This window comes from Coturnix japonica, chromosome 5 (genome assembly GCF_054131305.1).
Source record: "Coturnix japonica strain WE chromosome 5, WE-NBRP24, whole genome shotgun sequence".
Lineage (NCBI taxonomy): Eukaryota > Metazoa > Chordata > Aves > Galliformes > Phasianidae > Coturnix > Coturnix japonica.
Genome location: NC_140667.1, coordinates 45,991,256 through 46,007,954, shown reverse-complemented (window position 1 = coordinate 46,007,954; position 16,699 = coordinate 45,991,256). Strand labels below are relative to the sequence as shown.

The window sequence follows — 16,699 nt, the reverse complement described above, 5'->3', positions numbered from 1 at the left end:
TGTACCGCACAGCAGCAGAGAGAAGCCTAATCTTCCTTTTAAATTCGGAAATTGCTTGTAGTGGGGTCTTACAAAACTGCTGCGGTGACGAGATGGTGCTGCTGCTTTCAGTAGGGATGGCACCGCTGGCATATGTTGGTTTATGGATACAATGGGAGGCAGAAAGAACAAAGACAGCAATTCCCTGCCTGCAAGCAGCAAGGAAAATCTTAAGGGGGGGGGGGGGGGGAACAGATCACATCAATCCTAAACAGCGTGTGAACACCTCCCATTGTATCCAAGCGTGCCTTACAGAGCCTAATCACTGCTAGCATCCGTAGCAAGGGCTGAGACGCTTCACTTGGGCTGCTGGATCCCTGTAAGCAAAGCCAAGCACGGACTAAACGGGGTCTGATTTTTGGATGTGCAGCGTTGTGTTTTTTAGCAATAGGCTCCCTCACCTCAGCAGTAACTGGTGATAAAAGGTGTGTTTTTAGAGAATCCTTCGTGTATAATTTTAACCGATGCCTTCTTTATCTTTTCTGCTCACGGTAAGATAATTTCAGTGAGCGTGATGGCGCTGACCTAACATTGAACTCCGCTTCTGAGCCGGGTGTATTTGCTCTGTGCTGTTACCCCGGGCGAAAAAAAAAATGGTTCTAATTTCCAGTGTCTAATTAGAAAAATGCATCAATGGTTTTCCCGTGGAAAATGGTGCGCGGGGGCCGCCCGGTGGCCTTGCTGAGAGTTACAGCCCTACTATTGGGAATCGCTGATCATATTAGTAAGCGAACAATCTACAACAGCTCGCCGGCCTTTGGTTTTTCATTCGTGTTTTTCTCTCCCCACCCTGTATGTTTTCCTTACAGGTTGTCTGGCGAAAGCTGGGCGATGCTGCAAGTTCCAAACCCTCCATCAGGCAACATCTGTCAGGAAACCAGTTCAAGGGGCCGTTGTAGGAGCGCCGTCCTGTGGGCTGGAGGTGATTCTGTGAAGACCCAGGAGAGGCAGAGCTCGCTGTTTCTGGCTGCCTGTTCTGTGGGAGTTGGGGTTGAGTTTTTTCAGGGTTTCCTTTATTTTTTTGATGGTTTTTTTTTGTTTTTTGGTTTTTTTTGTAAATGTCAATAGTGTAAATATGGCAGCTAAAGGCCTGATTTCCAGGCTGTGGTGCTCTGGAACTGATGTTCAATGGGTAACCATCCAATAATACCAGACTTGAGTCGTTTGTATTGTAGTTCAAACCCACTTTGTTGTATGGTCTGTTTTTAGAATTTAACTAACTTGAGAGTGTTTTGAAGACGAACAAGAAGAACCCTTAACCCATGGAGAACTCACAGTTCGTGTCACTCCTGCCCACCTGCTTGTCAATGATTCACAGCTATGTTAGCGGCTCCAGGAGGCGCCTGTTGGGACCTTCTGAGCAAAGAACAATTTGAATTCCCCAGCCTACGGGCTGCCGGGCTCCTGAGCTGCTATCAGCTTTCTGGAAGTGCTTGTCGTGAAGGATGAAATAGAACTGTTTTTCACCTGGCGCTGTGTAAAAACACTGAGTGGTGAGATGAAAGCACTTTGCCCCCCCCGTGTACATTGTGCGCTGGTACTCATCACACAAGCATACGGAAAAGCTTGAGACGCCCATACGAGCTGTTAATGAACTGTTTTTTTCTGAACAAATGATGAGATTTCTGCAGCTGTAATGTGAATGGACTGATGTCACTTAGCCACACACCAGTATTTCCTACAAGTATGGCAACACTTTTCCTGTAAGGCTTTTACTACTAAGTAATTCAGCGGAAACTGCCGTCCTAACAGCATTCATGGCTTTCACAGCATCTTCAAGAGCAGCTCATCTTTGACCTATGGAAGATTTGGGTATTCTTTTTAATGTTCTTGCTGGACCCCTCACCTCTGGTGGTAGCCGTGAAAGACAACAACAACCTCGCAGTGCTGTTTAGAACTCAATCAATGCAGTCTGTTTGGTAAGACACCTTCCTGCCACTGAAGCTTTATTTTTGTTAATGAACCAAAACAAGTGGGTTTTTTTCTTCTTCAAATGGTTGTATATAGAACAACAGGACTTATATTTTGCTATTGTGGAGTGCCGCTTGTACAGCTGTAAGAGTTTGAACCTCACCCCTTCTCTTCCAAGCTATCACAGCAGCTGTCCTTGTATTTCTTTCAGTGTTCTTTCCCATATTTCCCAATAGTGCGAGGAAGCTGAACTTGGTTCTTAAACCCATTGGTGTAACATAACGTTAAAGACAGAGACGTGGAATGATCAAAGCCTTCTCTTCACAAGTTGCATCAATTTTAGTGAGTAGCTCAAAGATGTAATGACCTCAGACACCGTTACTTTTGTCTTATCCTCTTTAGGACTCAGTCACAGCTGCAGATGGATCAGTGAGACAGGCTCTTCCTCTTCAATTACTTTGCTCTACCGGCTGAGTCCTTGATTTGTGCTACTTTATGAATATGGAGCGCTGATACAATACCAGGAGGCTGCGAGATAGGAAACAGATAATTGCTCCCATGGTAATTAGTGTAACTAGCTGCCTGGGTAAAGGATTTGTGGTGCCAGAGCCTAGATCTGAAAGCAACAAAAACAGAGCCAGAATGCAACCAACGTTCATGCTAACCAGCAAGAACTGCCTCATTATTCAGTGCAGAAATAAAAATGGAACAAAAAAAAATGAAGAACAAAAACCTCCCCCAAAGCACACACAGCCACCAGCCAGGAGTTATTAGGAGTTATTATTCACCACTGCTCAGTCACTACTGTTTCTTCACTCTGTAAAATGTAGATCTTTTTGTACCAGGTGATACGAATCAGACCATCCTTCTTCCTTAGCATGGAAGGCCTAACAGAGGGTTACTTTATCTTCTGTCTGCTTGAAAGCCCGTTTTAATTTCGGTGGCATCTAATCTCTGGATTAAGCAGAGAATTTAATCACATTGGGAGCAAGGTTAATTTATGCCAGTGAATTTTAACTAAAACAACACAAACGTTGCCAGCACTTTGGGGGTGTTAATTGCATTGATGACGTGTTTGCTATTTGAGGACTTCATTAAGACTAGCAAGTCCTCTCAAGGAGACAGGAGCTCTGCTAATCAGATTACCAGCCCTGCCAGCTATGTGGCTCTCTCAAGTATCCCCTATATCACTCTCTATTCAATGACTTTAAGCAAAGCCTGTTTTGTTCCACCTGCAGAGCTCACCTCCAAGGGAAATAGTGTTGTGATCAAGGCCCAGTAGTGCTGCAAAGACTATAGAGCCACTTCCCAGGGGAGCCAGCAGTCCAGCTGAGCAGCCTTTGCTACTCTTAGGGCGACAGTTGTTTTTCTGATGATTCTGTTTGGCAGCATAGATTTTCAGTGTAAGATGTGCATTCATTTTGCAGAACACGAGTGCTGTACAGCAGGGCGTTGTCTGAGGATATTTAGGCATGCTGCTCTTAACTCCGTTTGAGTCATAAAGTGTCTTCCTGGATTAAAAGGACGCTTGATGACTTTACAGGATGGGTTGGATGCTAAGCTGAAATATCTGCATATTTAAATGCACCGACCCATGTGCTGAGTTTTTGGTTTCTGTACATCACATTGGAGGGGAGCATCCCTTGAAATCATGGCCATTGAATTGCTGTTTGTTGGGCAGCAGACCAAATGTAATTTCCTCAAGCTTGAAGCCCTACGTTCTGCAGTCCTCTAGCAAAGGAAGCACCCAGCGATCTCAAATGACTTTGCTTGCTTAAGGGAAGTGAAATGACATCCTTGACCTTTGTTGGAGCGACTGAAGTGAACGGCATTTCCGTGGAAGGTTCAGGAATGCTGCGGTGTAAGTGGCTGCAGTCAGCTCTTTGCGCCTGGCTGAGACCACTGAGCACAACCTTGTTTGAGAACGGCACATTTTTATCCAAATATTACCTATTGAAATGAACCAGTGTTCAAGTGACCTTTTATCTTTTTAGAGACTGCGGGGGAAGGAGTTACTACTGATCTTTTTCAAACGGAGTGCATGACTGTAAAGTGAGAAAATTGTATATTTTTCATAACGTGGGGAAAGTCTATTTGTGCTGCTTTAGAAATCAGTTTCAAGCTTGATTTCTGTTAAACCCGTGATCTTCCAGCCCTGCTATATTTTCTGTATATGAATTATGAAGCCCCGGAGAAGTAAGCACCCGCCGTTGTGTACATAGCAGAGTTCTTTAGACCTTAGCACGCGTTTTTACCTATTATTGAACCACTCTGGCTTTTTTGGGGACGGAAAGTATTAGTACAGATTCTTTTGATAATGTGTGTAAAACATTCATTTGAAATATTTTAGTAAAAATGAAGTAAGAGATTGATTGTGATAGCGTATACTTCTAGTCGAATACGTTCAAATACATCCCTTTTCAATAAGCTGATGAATAAGACTTGGGAGGCGGCTGCTGGGATACCCTGCAGCGAGAGCCAAAATCCGAGTGCCACGACACACCTGGAAACCCACTGAATTCAGAACCAATTTTATTTGGGTAGATGATGTGAATGGAGTTAGTCCCATTTATAACCAGGATGTACATCACAGTAGGTTGTTACATTCAGACTTTCACACTTAGAAAATATATATATTATGTACAGGACTTTGCAAATAGGTGTAAACATAACAATACTTTAAGATACCGGTACATTCCAAAACAAAAATATCAGCAAGGCAAAACACCTCAAAACGATTCCAGTCAGTCAGCATTCAGAATCTCTCTTTAAATAAAGTAGCTTTTATGCTCAACATTGTGTTGTTTTTAATTATTACTAAAAATGAAGTTTCTTATGATAGATGAAATTTCATGGTATCTGGCTATTCTGATACTTAAAAATAGGCACTGATTTCTAGAAGGAAATTTACTTCTTACTGATATAATTGAGCCAATATGGCTGGTTAACATTTTTGCTAGTACAAAGTAATCCAGTGCTGGAATAACTCAAGACAATTTAAACTTAAGACAAACGTATAAAGTTAGAATAGATACTGCAGAGCTCATTAAAATCTAGAAGCCTATGTAACTCACCATAAACAAGACTGCAAACATATCAGCTAAATTTTCATTTCACCGTCTCATTTCTTCATCTAAATTATACAAATTACCCTCCTCGTCTTTACAAAGTAGGTTTTGCTAGCTACTCCTGCCTATTCAACACAAAGGGATACCGTGCAAATCACCTCATGCTATCTCATCCACGTAGCACGTCCAAGTCCTGCTACAGGCGGCATCCCAGGCGGTGGGATGGGAGGTGGTACGGGTGGCTGTCCACCAGGGGGAACGGTGGGAGGGGGATAACTGGCTGGGGGCATTCCCAACCCTGGAGGTGGTGGATGAGGTGGCACTGCGTGAGTGGGAGGCAGCCTAGGAGGTGGGAAATTAGGATTGTATGTAGGTGGAGGAGGGTATCCAGGAGTAGGAGGTGGGATATTGGGGGGAGGGAACGATGCAGGAGGTGGAGGGGGAACTGGTGGTGGGGGATTGGGAGGATAGACATGAGGATGGTACGGTAGGTGAGTCGGGGGTCCATAGGCTGGTGGCAGAGCTCCGTACGTTGGTCCTTCTGTTTTCATCATGGACTGAAGGCTTTGATAACCTTCCCCTGACATGTACGAATTTGTTGTAGACATCCCAGTAATGTAACTGGTGGGGGGTGGGGGCGGGGGGCGATGCGGCAACGGTGGAGGTTGATGGACCGGGGCAGGATGAGCAGGGGGAGGAATCTGGACCTTTGGCATATCGACCGAGTCCACAGTAGTAGATTGCTCTGCTTCTCCCATGGAAACTGCGGTTGTCAAAGGAGGCTTGCGCTCTGGAAGAGAAAACGTCATTTACGGTTGCAACAGCTTCTTAGTACATCTGTATTCCAGTTATTTTATCAAAAGAGTAGTCAACAATTTCCTAAGCCTCTGTATGCCCAATGGTACACAGTCAGACCTTGTTCTGTCATTAGAAAATAACTAAACTGCAGAACAAAGATCCAGGATCAGTTTTTCTCCCTCTCAAATGCATCTTCCTTCCCTCCTACTACATTAATTTAAATATTATTCTACAGTCAGCCGACTGGAAGGAGAAAATCACAACTAGTAGACTTCTAAAAAGTCCTGAGAGCCAGGATAGCAGAGATCTTTTGATAAGAGCCTCCACCTTCTTTAGTCTGTGCATCCCCCTTCTGCCCTTTTATACTCCAGGAGGTGCCCTGGGATTACTTTGCACTTCACTTGCCTCCCATCTCGTGAAGCACTACATAATACAGGCCAAAGTCTCAAGTATTTTAATGGAAAAAAAAAAAAGTAAAAAACTGCTTTAGATTACTTAGAACATGAAATCTGATCAGCTTTGTATGCTGATGAATTTCAGGGAGCTCAATATATGACAGTCTAAGGAAGTTCACAAAAAGGTCAGATTTTCACAGAATTATATTTGGCCATTTCCATTAAGAATGTGCTTTAAATAGCCTTCAAATAAGGATATGTTTCCCTTCTAATACAGACTTTGTAAAGTAAGGAATTCTACAGTAAGATAGCTAATCTAAAGGCAACTTCTCTGTACAGTCACAAAGTCTGTATTAAAATGCCCAGGCAAAAAGTTTTGGGGCTTCTGATGTTCAACTTCTTTGTATATATAAGCACCTAAAACATTGCTCAGATAAGAAAAGTTAGTTAGAAGCAGGCAATCACTTCCAGTGACATCCACCAACCGAACTGACAAAGCTAAACACTATTTGAGATTAAGCCTTCCAGTCCTTTTATTCATTTGGTCAATAAATACTCTTTGCTTTCAACAGCTGTTTCCTTAGAGGACAGGCAGAAGACGACCTCCAAAAGCCTGTTATAATGTATCAGTGCTTATACAATGCTGTGCTCACATCAACTAATCTTAAGAGGAAAAGCTTAGGTAGGAAAGGGGACAAGTTGATTACCTGCATAAAAAGGATCTACCTCATCTCCACAGCCATCATTTTACCAGTAAAACTGCCCACTAGGGCAGCTGTGCCATTAGGTGATGTGACTTGGGGACACTGGCTGTTGTGCACACCATTTCCAGGACTTGTAACTCCCACATTATAACAGGCAATCATTTCTCCTTTTGCTGAATGCCATTATCACTCTGGATTTAAGATGTGCTTTCAATATTTAACAACGGAAGGAATAATGAATGTGATCTCTGGAAGAATCCCTTTGTTCTTAAGTAATTCTCAACAAATGGGGGAAAAATTGTTCCTACTGTCATGCAGAGCACAGTTTTTCTCTCTTATTAGAAGAGGCCATCTTAGAGTTACATTACAGACCATGCTCTGTATGTCATATTTAAGGGTCAGTGGAAGGGTAGCTAATGTGTGAAGGCACTGGAAGCAAGCAAGTACACTTTAGTCATGAAGGTAAAACACGTGTGCAGTGCTAAAGCTCTGTTAGACAGAACCCAGTTTTGAGACACAGCAAAGCATCCCCTTTACTATTTTGAAGTAAAATGTCTGTATTAAAGATGTAGCATGCAGGACTTCCATAGGACAGCTGGAAGCTGTACTGACAGTAAGGCATCTGCCATCCTTTTCCAGATCATAAGTCCTAGACCTGCTATAGTCAGTCATATTTTGCATGCTGGAGAGTTGGCTTCATTCTTCTACCTTTAAACATCAAAGCTTTGGCCCACAAAGTATGATCTTATTTCCACCATAACTTTTTTCCTTCTATCTGGAAAAGCCCATACTACTAAAATGAAATTCCCTCTTGTGCTTATCTAACTAATGCATTTAATTGCCAAGCTGCTTCATCAAGGCAACAAATTCCTCCCCCCCAACCACATGAACGAAAGATAAACTGCAAGAGTAAATGTGTTTGGGAACATCAAAGCTTACCTGGAGGTGGATGTGGAGGAGGTATTGGTGGATGTGAAGATTCGATTTTAGGAATTTTTGATGGCGGTGGTGGTTCTGAAACACATCAAGCTCCTGATTAGCTGTGGCTCTGCAATGCTTTCCAAAGTCCACGTACAGTGCCATTCTAACAGTTACCACCTGGCACACTACTCTATGCTAACATGTTAGATACTTTTTACCGTTAGCCATGCCAGCAGCCAATTAAAACGGCACTAATTACCAACAGGAGTCATATTAGTGCAGATATTCAGTGACATGGCATCTTCAGGTATTTCAGGGTCGCACAGCTTGCTGAAGCACTGCTCCAAACGATGAAGAGTTGTATGTTGAGAGTAGCAAAGTTTAGTGAGAGGTCTAATGCATAAACTGTAGTGAGGGACTACAGGGGCTCGGTTATGTTCCATTTTTACAAGTTTTGCAGTTAGGAACATTTAAAATATATTGTCAGTATGCATTTACAGATACAGCATTGGTATTAGAGTTCAGGATTGCACTGCTTACATAAAATGAAAGGAACCAAATATTAACATTTACCTGTTGTCTTTGTTTCTTCTTTTGGAGAGACAGCCTGTATTAAAAATAAAGAAGAAAGGGGAAAAAAAGGTGGATACAAGCACTGCAAAACACAAAGCATTTTAAAATCCTAAAAAGCAAGCACAACTGGAAACAACTTCTTTGTTTGTTTGTAGAAAGCCATTTCAGATTCAGATAAAAGTTAGAAGGATACATGGTTTTTGAATGACAGACGGAATATTAGGTCTCGTGGTTCTGCCCTCACCAACTCTTGCTCAGTTCCCATCACTTCAATTTCTGCAGCATTTTACTCCAATTAGAACAGTGAATTCCTCTTCATTCTGCCAAGGATTCTCATGACTTCTGCTGTCTAAAGGTACCTGAGGACTGCTTAAGACTACTTCAATCTTGTATCACTTTGACAGTCAATTCAACTTATCTCCAGCCACCTTCTGGCTGCTTCCCTGCTTTTTAAGGACAAGCTTAGTCTTATGTCACTCAGTCTTATGTCACAACTACCACAAGGACAGAACAAGCAACTGGACCAGAGTTAACATGAGTGTTATTGGCATGCTAATTGTTATTTACTATATTCATAAAAAGCTTAATCCACATAATAATGCAACTACTCATTTAGTGCTGTTTCTACATGCATTAAAAGCGTTCCCACTAATAATGTTTGGTTTAATCAAACTTAGCTTACTGTCTATCTCTAATGGCTCATGAGTGTTTTTTTAGCAAAATCAACTGAACACTCAAGTGCTCTTCAACACTAGAGATGCAGAGGATGTGCAGATGCTTGAGGCAGCTACTATGGGCTTGTAAGTCACAGGCCACTGCCTCAGCTGCTTGAAAATGTCTTGGCTCAGTAAAAAGTAATAATGGAGTTCCAGGAGCTCATGTAAATGGAAAATCTAGCCTCCGGGAATGAAGTCTATTTATATTCCATACAATGTGAAGGAGATGTCATGCAAAGCCTTATTTACAGAAGGAGGTAAACATTTTCAAACAGGTTTATGGCTCATCTAACTGAGGAAAGAGCAACAGGCACTGCTCATGCTGAAGGCACTGTTTTTGTCCCCATCACAAAGTTCCTTAATGCATAGGATGGGATGCAGTCAGTAGTGCTTTAAATGAAGACCTCCAGAACAAGCATTTCTAAGAGCTTCCAATTGAGATGAAAACACCTGGAGAAATCCCAGTTGTTGTCTGTGATTTCTAATGTGTCCAAATCCTACATGTTCTTGTTGAATAAAAGTAAGAAAAGACTTCTCTGCCCTATAGATCCAACAATCCAAGTTTGTGCTGACAGAAGAAAAAGCATGAAAACCAATACACACTGCCTATAAAGAGCTCTCTCAGTTTCCAAGCTCTTGAACACATTTAATCAGCCTTCTATCCTGAATAACTCTAAAGTTAGTACTCAGTGCAAGAACTACACAATGCACAGTGCAGCTTTTCTTCCTCTAGTAGCAGGCTATACCTTGTAAGCTATAACTTGTTAAAGACCTTGTAAAAGCATGCGGAATAATTACAGTATTATTCTATTACTCATGAAGTTTCTTATTTTCAACGAGATAGTAATAGAAAACAGAGACCTTTCCTTAACTAAGCTTCTTCAACAGCAACACGATAAATTTAGATGGCGCAGAACCACGAACCTCAGTAGCTGATGCTGACTTAAATGTCTGTCCACTTGGTTTTGCCTCAAGTGAAATGAGAATATCGGTATGACAAAACTGTCAAGGCTGTTCTACACTAACATACTTACCATACAACTAACAGAAGTCTACCATAAAAAATTAATTACCAGGATGAGTCTTAAAGCAAACAAATCTGCTGCACAACACAGCCTTTGAGTAAAAGTGACATCAGATGAGCTTAAAAATAAAATGCAAGTTGAAGATCAAAGTTAAACTTACTGCTGGTCTTTTAATCTGTCTGGGAGGACTTGGCTGAGGCGAAGGCTTTTTAGGTTGCGGTGCTTGTGTTTGCTGCTGCTGCTGCTGCTGTTGTGATGACTGCTGTGACTCTTTTTGCTGCTGAGTCTGCGATTGCTCTGAACCCTGGGACTGCTGTGATTGTTGTACTGTAGGTGTCTGAGGTGTAGATTGAAGAGATGGTGGCTGCTGCAGCTGATGAGGAGTATGATGAGGCATTTGCTGTTTTCCCTGTGAGTACAGATCCAGTATCTGGTGACAGATGTCTTTAAAAAGGAAGAGATAGGACTCAATTATGATCAACTCATAATGTACAAATGCACACTTAACTCACCATAATTAACTAAGCTTTTTACTGAAAATAAACTTCAGTGACTGCAAATCTAGTGTAATTTGCTAGAAAGCAGGCTGCATTAGTTCCAGTGCTCACAGAACTGTGTATCTAAAAATGGGGAGAAAAGGAATAATAACTAAAAGCAAACAAACACTCCCAGCAAAACAACACATCATAGATGAGCAGCTAATTAGCTGTGTTATAAACTAAACAATTTAAATAATTAGTAAAGCAAACACTGATCAGAAGACTAACCGTGATAACCAGTCTAAAATGGTCATTTAAAAAGTTCAATTACAAATCTGGTTAGGACATAGCACTGAAGGCCCATAAAGAAAGCAATCTGCATTTCCTTATGATTTAGAACATATAGTTGAAAGAAACACTTGTCTCTTTCTGGCAAATTTTTCTCATACCTTCCAGAACATCAACAGGAACATCTTGGACAAACTGCTCCCACCATCGTCTGTACATTGGTTTTGAAGTCCACTCCTGTATTTCAAACTTACACAGACGGCCTGCTAAGTACATAACTGCAACAGCAATGATCTCAGGCTCCCACTGCAGTGACAGAGTAGTACAGAGGCTGGGATACAAAATAGCAAACAGAAATTTAATTTACAACAGCTATTACTAACAGCATTGACTCTTCACTGCACTTAAACATCTCAGACAAATTGAATGGAGAAACCTACAAACAGCCACTTAAGTGAAATGAATTTACAAAACTAAGCTGTTCCTTCACTATGCTTTTTTACCACAGCAATTTCAGACATACATAATACAAAGAGCAGATGCTTGCACAAGTACTACACCACATTCTATTGAGTTTGGAATTCCAAACCAGAAAACTAGCACAACATGGGAGTGGAACAGGCAGCATTATATTCCAGTGTGGGCAAAGCAGTCTCACCTGCAGTGTTATCTAGACACAGTATTTATGTTCAGTGCTATTGAAGTGTGCTGTCACTGCACTTCACTGCTTAGGGATTGATGCTCAAATTGGATCTTGGATTTTCCAAACACTTTAAAAACAAATGTAAAATACTAAAAAAAGCAGAACAGCTGCCATGAAATTGTGGAGCAACCTGTGCATATTTGGATTCATGGAATCTATTGAGCTGGAAGTCATCCTTAAACGTCATCTAGTCCAACTCCCCTGCAACGAACAGAATAAGCTACATGTCTCAGGTGGGCAAGAAGCCAGACTCTGTCTTGACATCTATAATTTGTGTTGGTCTTTTCAATAAACACCTTGTTTTGTCTGTTCATTTCTGACAGCAATATTAAGTCATTCCCATAAAATATCAAGGTTTTAATGGACTACTTCTGCAGTCATCCCAGATGCTCCACTCAGTGGAAATAACATGGTAAAGATAAAAAGTAAAAAAATATCTAGATCAAAAAATAACTCAGCTGTCCTCATTATGAACAGAAAGCACACAATAAGCAAAGAAATGTCAGAGAAATACCTCAACACAGAATAGAGTAAGCAACAGCAACCATTTAATTTCCAACGTGTCTCCTGGTACCATCTCACCTGTCATTGACAAACGTCCATGCCATTTGAACCAGCTTCTGAATCTTATTCTTGTCTCCTGAAAAGCAATCAGAAGAGGTAAAAGAAATTAAGTTATCAGAAATGCAAACAAATTGGAGAAGAACACACCTGCACTATTAATGTAAATGAAATGTCAAAAATTAAGAACAGGCAGAACTCTCTCACCCTGCAGCATTTTACCTTTGAGTTGTTTAGCATATTTGAGAAGGAACTGGTATGGATGTTCCACTTGCAGATCAAACTTTATTGTTTGTAGTAAGATTCTTTCAAGGACCATCACTTCTTCCTACAACACACAACAAGGTAACCACAATATTATTCCTTTTTTTACTCACAGATGTTTTATGCTGGTATAAAGTATAACTACAGAACATCTCCATGCAAACATGTTTGTCCGCTTTTCCTTGTTTAGGGTTTGATTAGGAGAATAATAGAAACCTTTCCAACTTAAATACCGTTTTAAACCCGGATACTTTTTCTTCATAGTTATTTGGGGCAGAAGGGCAGAAGTTGTGCTTTAAATTCCTTTTCCTACATGCAATAAAAAACTGAAGAAGATATGGCATAGAACTGCTCAATATACAAAAGAAAAGGTAAGTTTTCACCATCTCTCTCTAGCTTTACATCTTTCTTGCATATACAGTAAACCATTTGCAATAATTCTGAGAGAGGCTTAGTTTTGCTAAGCTAAGTATTATAAACAGGAACCTTAAAACATTTGAGATAATGCTCTGATTTGACCTGAGACTTTCAACTGCTTCTTTTCTAATGGCACTCTTAAGTCTGCCCAGCGTGATTTATGTCCTGATGGCATTTATAGCTGTGACCACAAACTGAATCCAGATTGATTTTAAATTGCAATATAACACCAGAGCTCACATGAAATCAAATATAAGCTTTTAATATAAACAGTTACTGGAGTAGCCTTTACTTGTATTCGCAAGAACTCTATTAGCAAGAATTATTTTCACAATCACCTACTACGTTACCCAAAAGAGCCATAAATGCACGTTGAAAGTGAAATTTGCATCAACTGAAACCATCCAGTGTTTTAAGGCATGTTGTGTTGCTGGGTACAACAGGATGAAAATGAGTTCAATGTGAGTATTTTTTACCTTTGGATCATCTCCAAATTGTCCAAACTGTACATCATTTAGCAAGCTACGGGCTGTTTTAATTATATCTTTACATTTCTTAGGTGTTTCTTCTACTTTCCCTGCCAGGAAGAGACAGCAGGCTCCTGTCACCTAAAAAACAAAAGTGCTTTCAAAGAGTTGTCTGCATATCCAACACAGTACAACATTATTAAAGCACGGTCAGTTTCCATTAACAGATCTGTGGAAATTTCCCAGAAAAGATTTAATAAGCACATTAACTTTTAATATTACTGTGCTGCTAATTCAAGCTTTTCATTCTTAAAGAAAAACACAGAATTCGGAGGACTGACCATTTGATAGAACATTATTTCTTGGTTAGAGACCCTAAGTAGAACTTGCCTTCTTTCAGAAAAGCATCAGCAAGATGTTACCAACACAAACACATTTCCAACCATAAAAAATGTGTGAATAAACAGGATTATTAACAGTGTTGATTAAGAGATAAAAAGTTAATATTTAATCATTTTATTCAGCAAGAGCTGTGCAAGGAGTAATGCCCTCGACTTGTAGTCATTTCAGACAGCCTATCCTTCATGTAATCACAGTATTAGGTAATCAATATTGTAAATACTTACATATCTTGGGAACTGTTTGAAGGAATGAAACATATAAAACCGATGGAAATAAATTATTCCTGTTGCTAAAGTATCATAGTGTCTGTGGGGCAGGATAAGGAACTTCAAGAAAGTCACAGAACAAATGTAAAATCAAACACACCCAATGAAAAAGATACACTCTGATATATCAAATATCTCAAGGAACTGTCCATACAGTGACTGGCTGAAAAACACTGCAATTAAAAGAGAAACAGAAGCCACACCCCCTTAGGATTGTGCAAATTCTATCCAGATGCAGCTGATACCTAAAGCATTTACTGGGAGTAAGAAAAGCCCATATCACATCTATGCATGGTCATCTGTGTGATAAGCACCATCAGCCTCAAGAAAGTCGAAAGCAGAATTAGGCACAAACAGGAGTAAAAGTGTCGCTTTGTATCACACCTCATGAAACTGTTACCGCAGGAAATAGTTACTAAATATTCATACCTACAAACACAGCTTCAACATGAACAGGCTCCCCACTATTCTTTGCCAGAATAAATGCAAAATTATATCTTCAAGATCTATTAAACAACTCACGGGATTAAAAGAAGTAACAGGGATATAGCAAGCAAAAAGTTTGAGTGGTATCCATGAGTTGAGACAATGGGGAGGAATTACCAACATACATAAAGTTGTAGATTCCACCCTATAAGAAAAACAAAGTGGGGGGTGGTGGATCACAGGTTGGAATCTCCAAAGTTAAACAATATAGTAAAATAAACATAAAATTCAAAGTTTGAGAAATCATGTAAGAGGCCATATCTGGTAACCACCAGAATATCCATAACTGACAAAACTAAACTCTCTTGCTTCTCAGAAAACACCTTGATTACCCAACAAATGGCTAAAACTATCAAGTAACACTCAGAAAGATTTTTGATTCATGATAAAGAAACGTTAGAACAACTAACTACACATACTCTGCAATATTTAACTCTTAAAACCCCCGTTCGTCAACACTTCCCTCTATCAGGAGTTTAAAGGATACAGCCCTAAACGTGTTCCCACATCAAATATGAACCTGGCTCCCTCCCTGCGGTACCGTGCCTCGGTGGCTGGATCAAGCCCTTCAAGCTGTGAAGGTGTATGTGCCAAATCTTTCTTATCCCAGTACCAGCATGGCTTTGTATGGTCCAGATTTGCCAAGTTTACAGAAGGGCTGGAGTTTTCTTTATTCTCCTTCATTTATTAGAACTGATCTTGCTTGATATGGCTTCAAAAAAGTTTCCAGTTAGGAGCTTCAGAACCTTTAAGAAAAGCAGAAAGAACTTATGTTAAAATGAAGGGGAATCTTTTTCCCATGCTCACAGACAAGTGATATTTAACCACGTTTTCATCTTCCTAACATACTGCAAATACAATTCAAAGACTAGATTTATATATGATTACTTTTGCAATTCTTTGATAGAGAAACTTCAATGTTTTATCAAAAGCACCTGCTACTTTTCTGTAGAACAACTTTAATCCATTTTGTCCATAAAATAAGACAAAACAATTTAGTGATGGCAGCAGCAAGATGTGAACAGCTGAAAGAGGGAGATGAAATCAAATCACTCTTCATAAACCAGGACACATATGTTAGGTCAGCCTGAAAGGAATTTAAACACAGAATCACAGAATGACCCGGGTTAGAAGGGACCTCAAGGATCATGTAGTTCCAACCCCCCTGCCTGGCAGGGCCACCAAACATACACATTTACTAGATCAGGTTGCCCAGGGCCCCGTCCAACCTGGCCTTGAACACCTCCAAGGACGGGGCATCCACAACCTCCCTGGGCAGCCTGTTCCAGGGCCTGACCACTCTCCTAGTGAAGAACTTCCCCCTAAGATCCAACCTAAATCTTCCCTCTTTTAACTTAAAACCATTTCCCCGTGTCCTGCTATTGTCAGCACTTTACTGGGTCTCTTGGAAACACTACCAGAATGGCAACACTTGGATAAAACCTTTGTTAAATCATCTGCACTTGAGTTACTTAAGAAAAAAAACAGTAGAGATGCATGTTAAGAAGATCATGAAGATCAAGGCAACTGAGATAGGTCTGTATGGTCAGGTGCCACCTACAATCACTGCACTCAAGGGCCTCCACATCTCCCCGTGCTGACACAGCCCTGTGCCCGCTGTCACACACAGGCCAACAGCCGCTTACAGCTCTGTCCGGCTCCCCCCCCTCATTTACGGCGCTGCAGCCGTTTCGGTTCCTCCCCACGGCGACTTTTAAGGAGCTTTTTAAAGAGCCGGGCCCGCTTCTGTCACAGGCACTTCCGCGTGCGGAGCCCCGCAGCCCCAACACCGCCTCTCCCCGCCGCCCCCCCCCGGCACACAGCGCCCCGGGGCCGCCCCCTCCGGCCCCCGCCAGCCCCGAGGTCCCCGATCACGGCTCCCTCACTCTCCTCAGGGAGCGGCCTTCGCACCCGGCTCCGTGCCACCTCCCCCTCTCACACAGACACCCGGTGCCCCCGCTCCCCGCCTCAGGAGCGGACCCCCACCCGTAGAAGGCCGCCCAGCTCCCCGCGCACTCACAGGCCTCGCGTGGGACAGCGGAGCGTTGTGGAGCGCCGGGCCTCTAACGACAGCGCGGCCCCCGCGCTCTGCGCGCCGCCATCTTGGGAAGCAGGTCGGTCCGCTCGCTGCGGCGTCACGTCAACGTCACCGGGACTCAGCGCGCCAGCCCCGAGCGGCGGCCAATGAGAAGCGGCGGAACCTTCCCGCAACCAAT

The 16,699-nt window shown here is 41.7% G+C and overlaps 2 protein-coding genes across 6 annotated transcripts in view; one reads left to right on the top strand and one right to left on the bottom strand.

The window, feature by feature from the left end:
- CCDC85C (coiled-coil domain containing 85C) overlaps positions 1–4,744 on the top strand; it is a 94,479-nt gene extending 89,735 nt beyond the window's left edge. For both annotated transcript variants that reach the window (XM_015865553.3, XM_015865550.3), the window contains one exon: positions 849–4,744. In XM_015865553.3, the coding sequence (XP_015721039.2) occupies positions 849–938 (90 nt within the window). In that variant the 3' untranslated portion in view covers positions 939–4,744. The remainder of the gene's footprint in view (positions 1–848) is intronic.
- On the bottom strand, positions 4,466–16,614 carry CCNK (cyclin K). Of its 4 annotated transcripts, none has more exons than XM_085550541.1 (11): positions 16,470–16,614; positions 14,971–15,229; positions 13,956–14,037; positions 13,339–13,470; positions 12,404–12,509; positions 12,203–12,260; positions 11,079–11,248; positions 10,311–10,594; positions 8,410–8,443; positions 7,855–7,929; positions 4,466–5,808 (listed from the first exon to the last, which is right to left on the bottom strand). In XM_085550541.1, the coding sequence occupies exons 2-11, from the start codon at positions 15,165–15,167 to the stop codon at positions 5,183–5,185; spliced, it is 1,764 nt and encodes a 587-aa protein (XP_085406667.1). In that variant the 5' UTR covers positions 15,168–15,229; positions 16,470–16,614; the 3' UTR covers positions 4,466–5,182. The 4 variants fall into 4 exon arrangements, with proteins under 4 accessions (XP_085406667.1, XP_015721035.1, XP_032300956.1 ...); XM_015865549.2 differs by having other exon boundaries at positions 16,504–16,614; XM_032445065.2 differs by lacking the exon at positions 16,470–16,614 and adding an exon at positions 15,419–15,565.
- Between the last annotated feature and the right edge of the window lie 85 nt (positions 16,615–16,699).

Bases quoted from the DNA above. Each gene is read 5' to 3' on its own strand.
- CCNK (XM_085550541.1), bottom strand. From the start codon at position 15,167: ATGAAGGAGAATAAAGAAAACTCCAGCCCTTCTGTAAACTTGGCAAAT. The intron at 12,510-13,338 runs GTAAAAAATACT...TGTGTGTTGTAG, and splicing joins AATTTGGAGATGATCCAAAG to GAAGAAGTGATGGTCCTTGA. The intron at 8,444-10,310 runs GTAAGTTTAACT...TTTTTAATACAG, and splicing joins GACAGATTAAAAGACCAGCA to GCTGTCTCTCCAAAAGAAGA.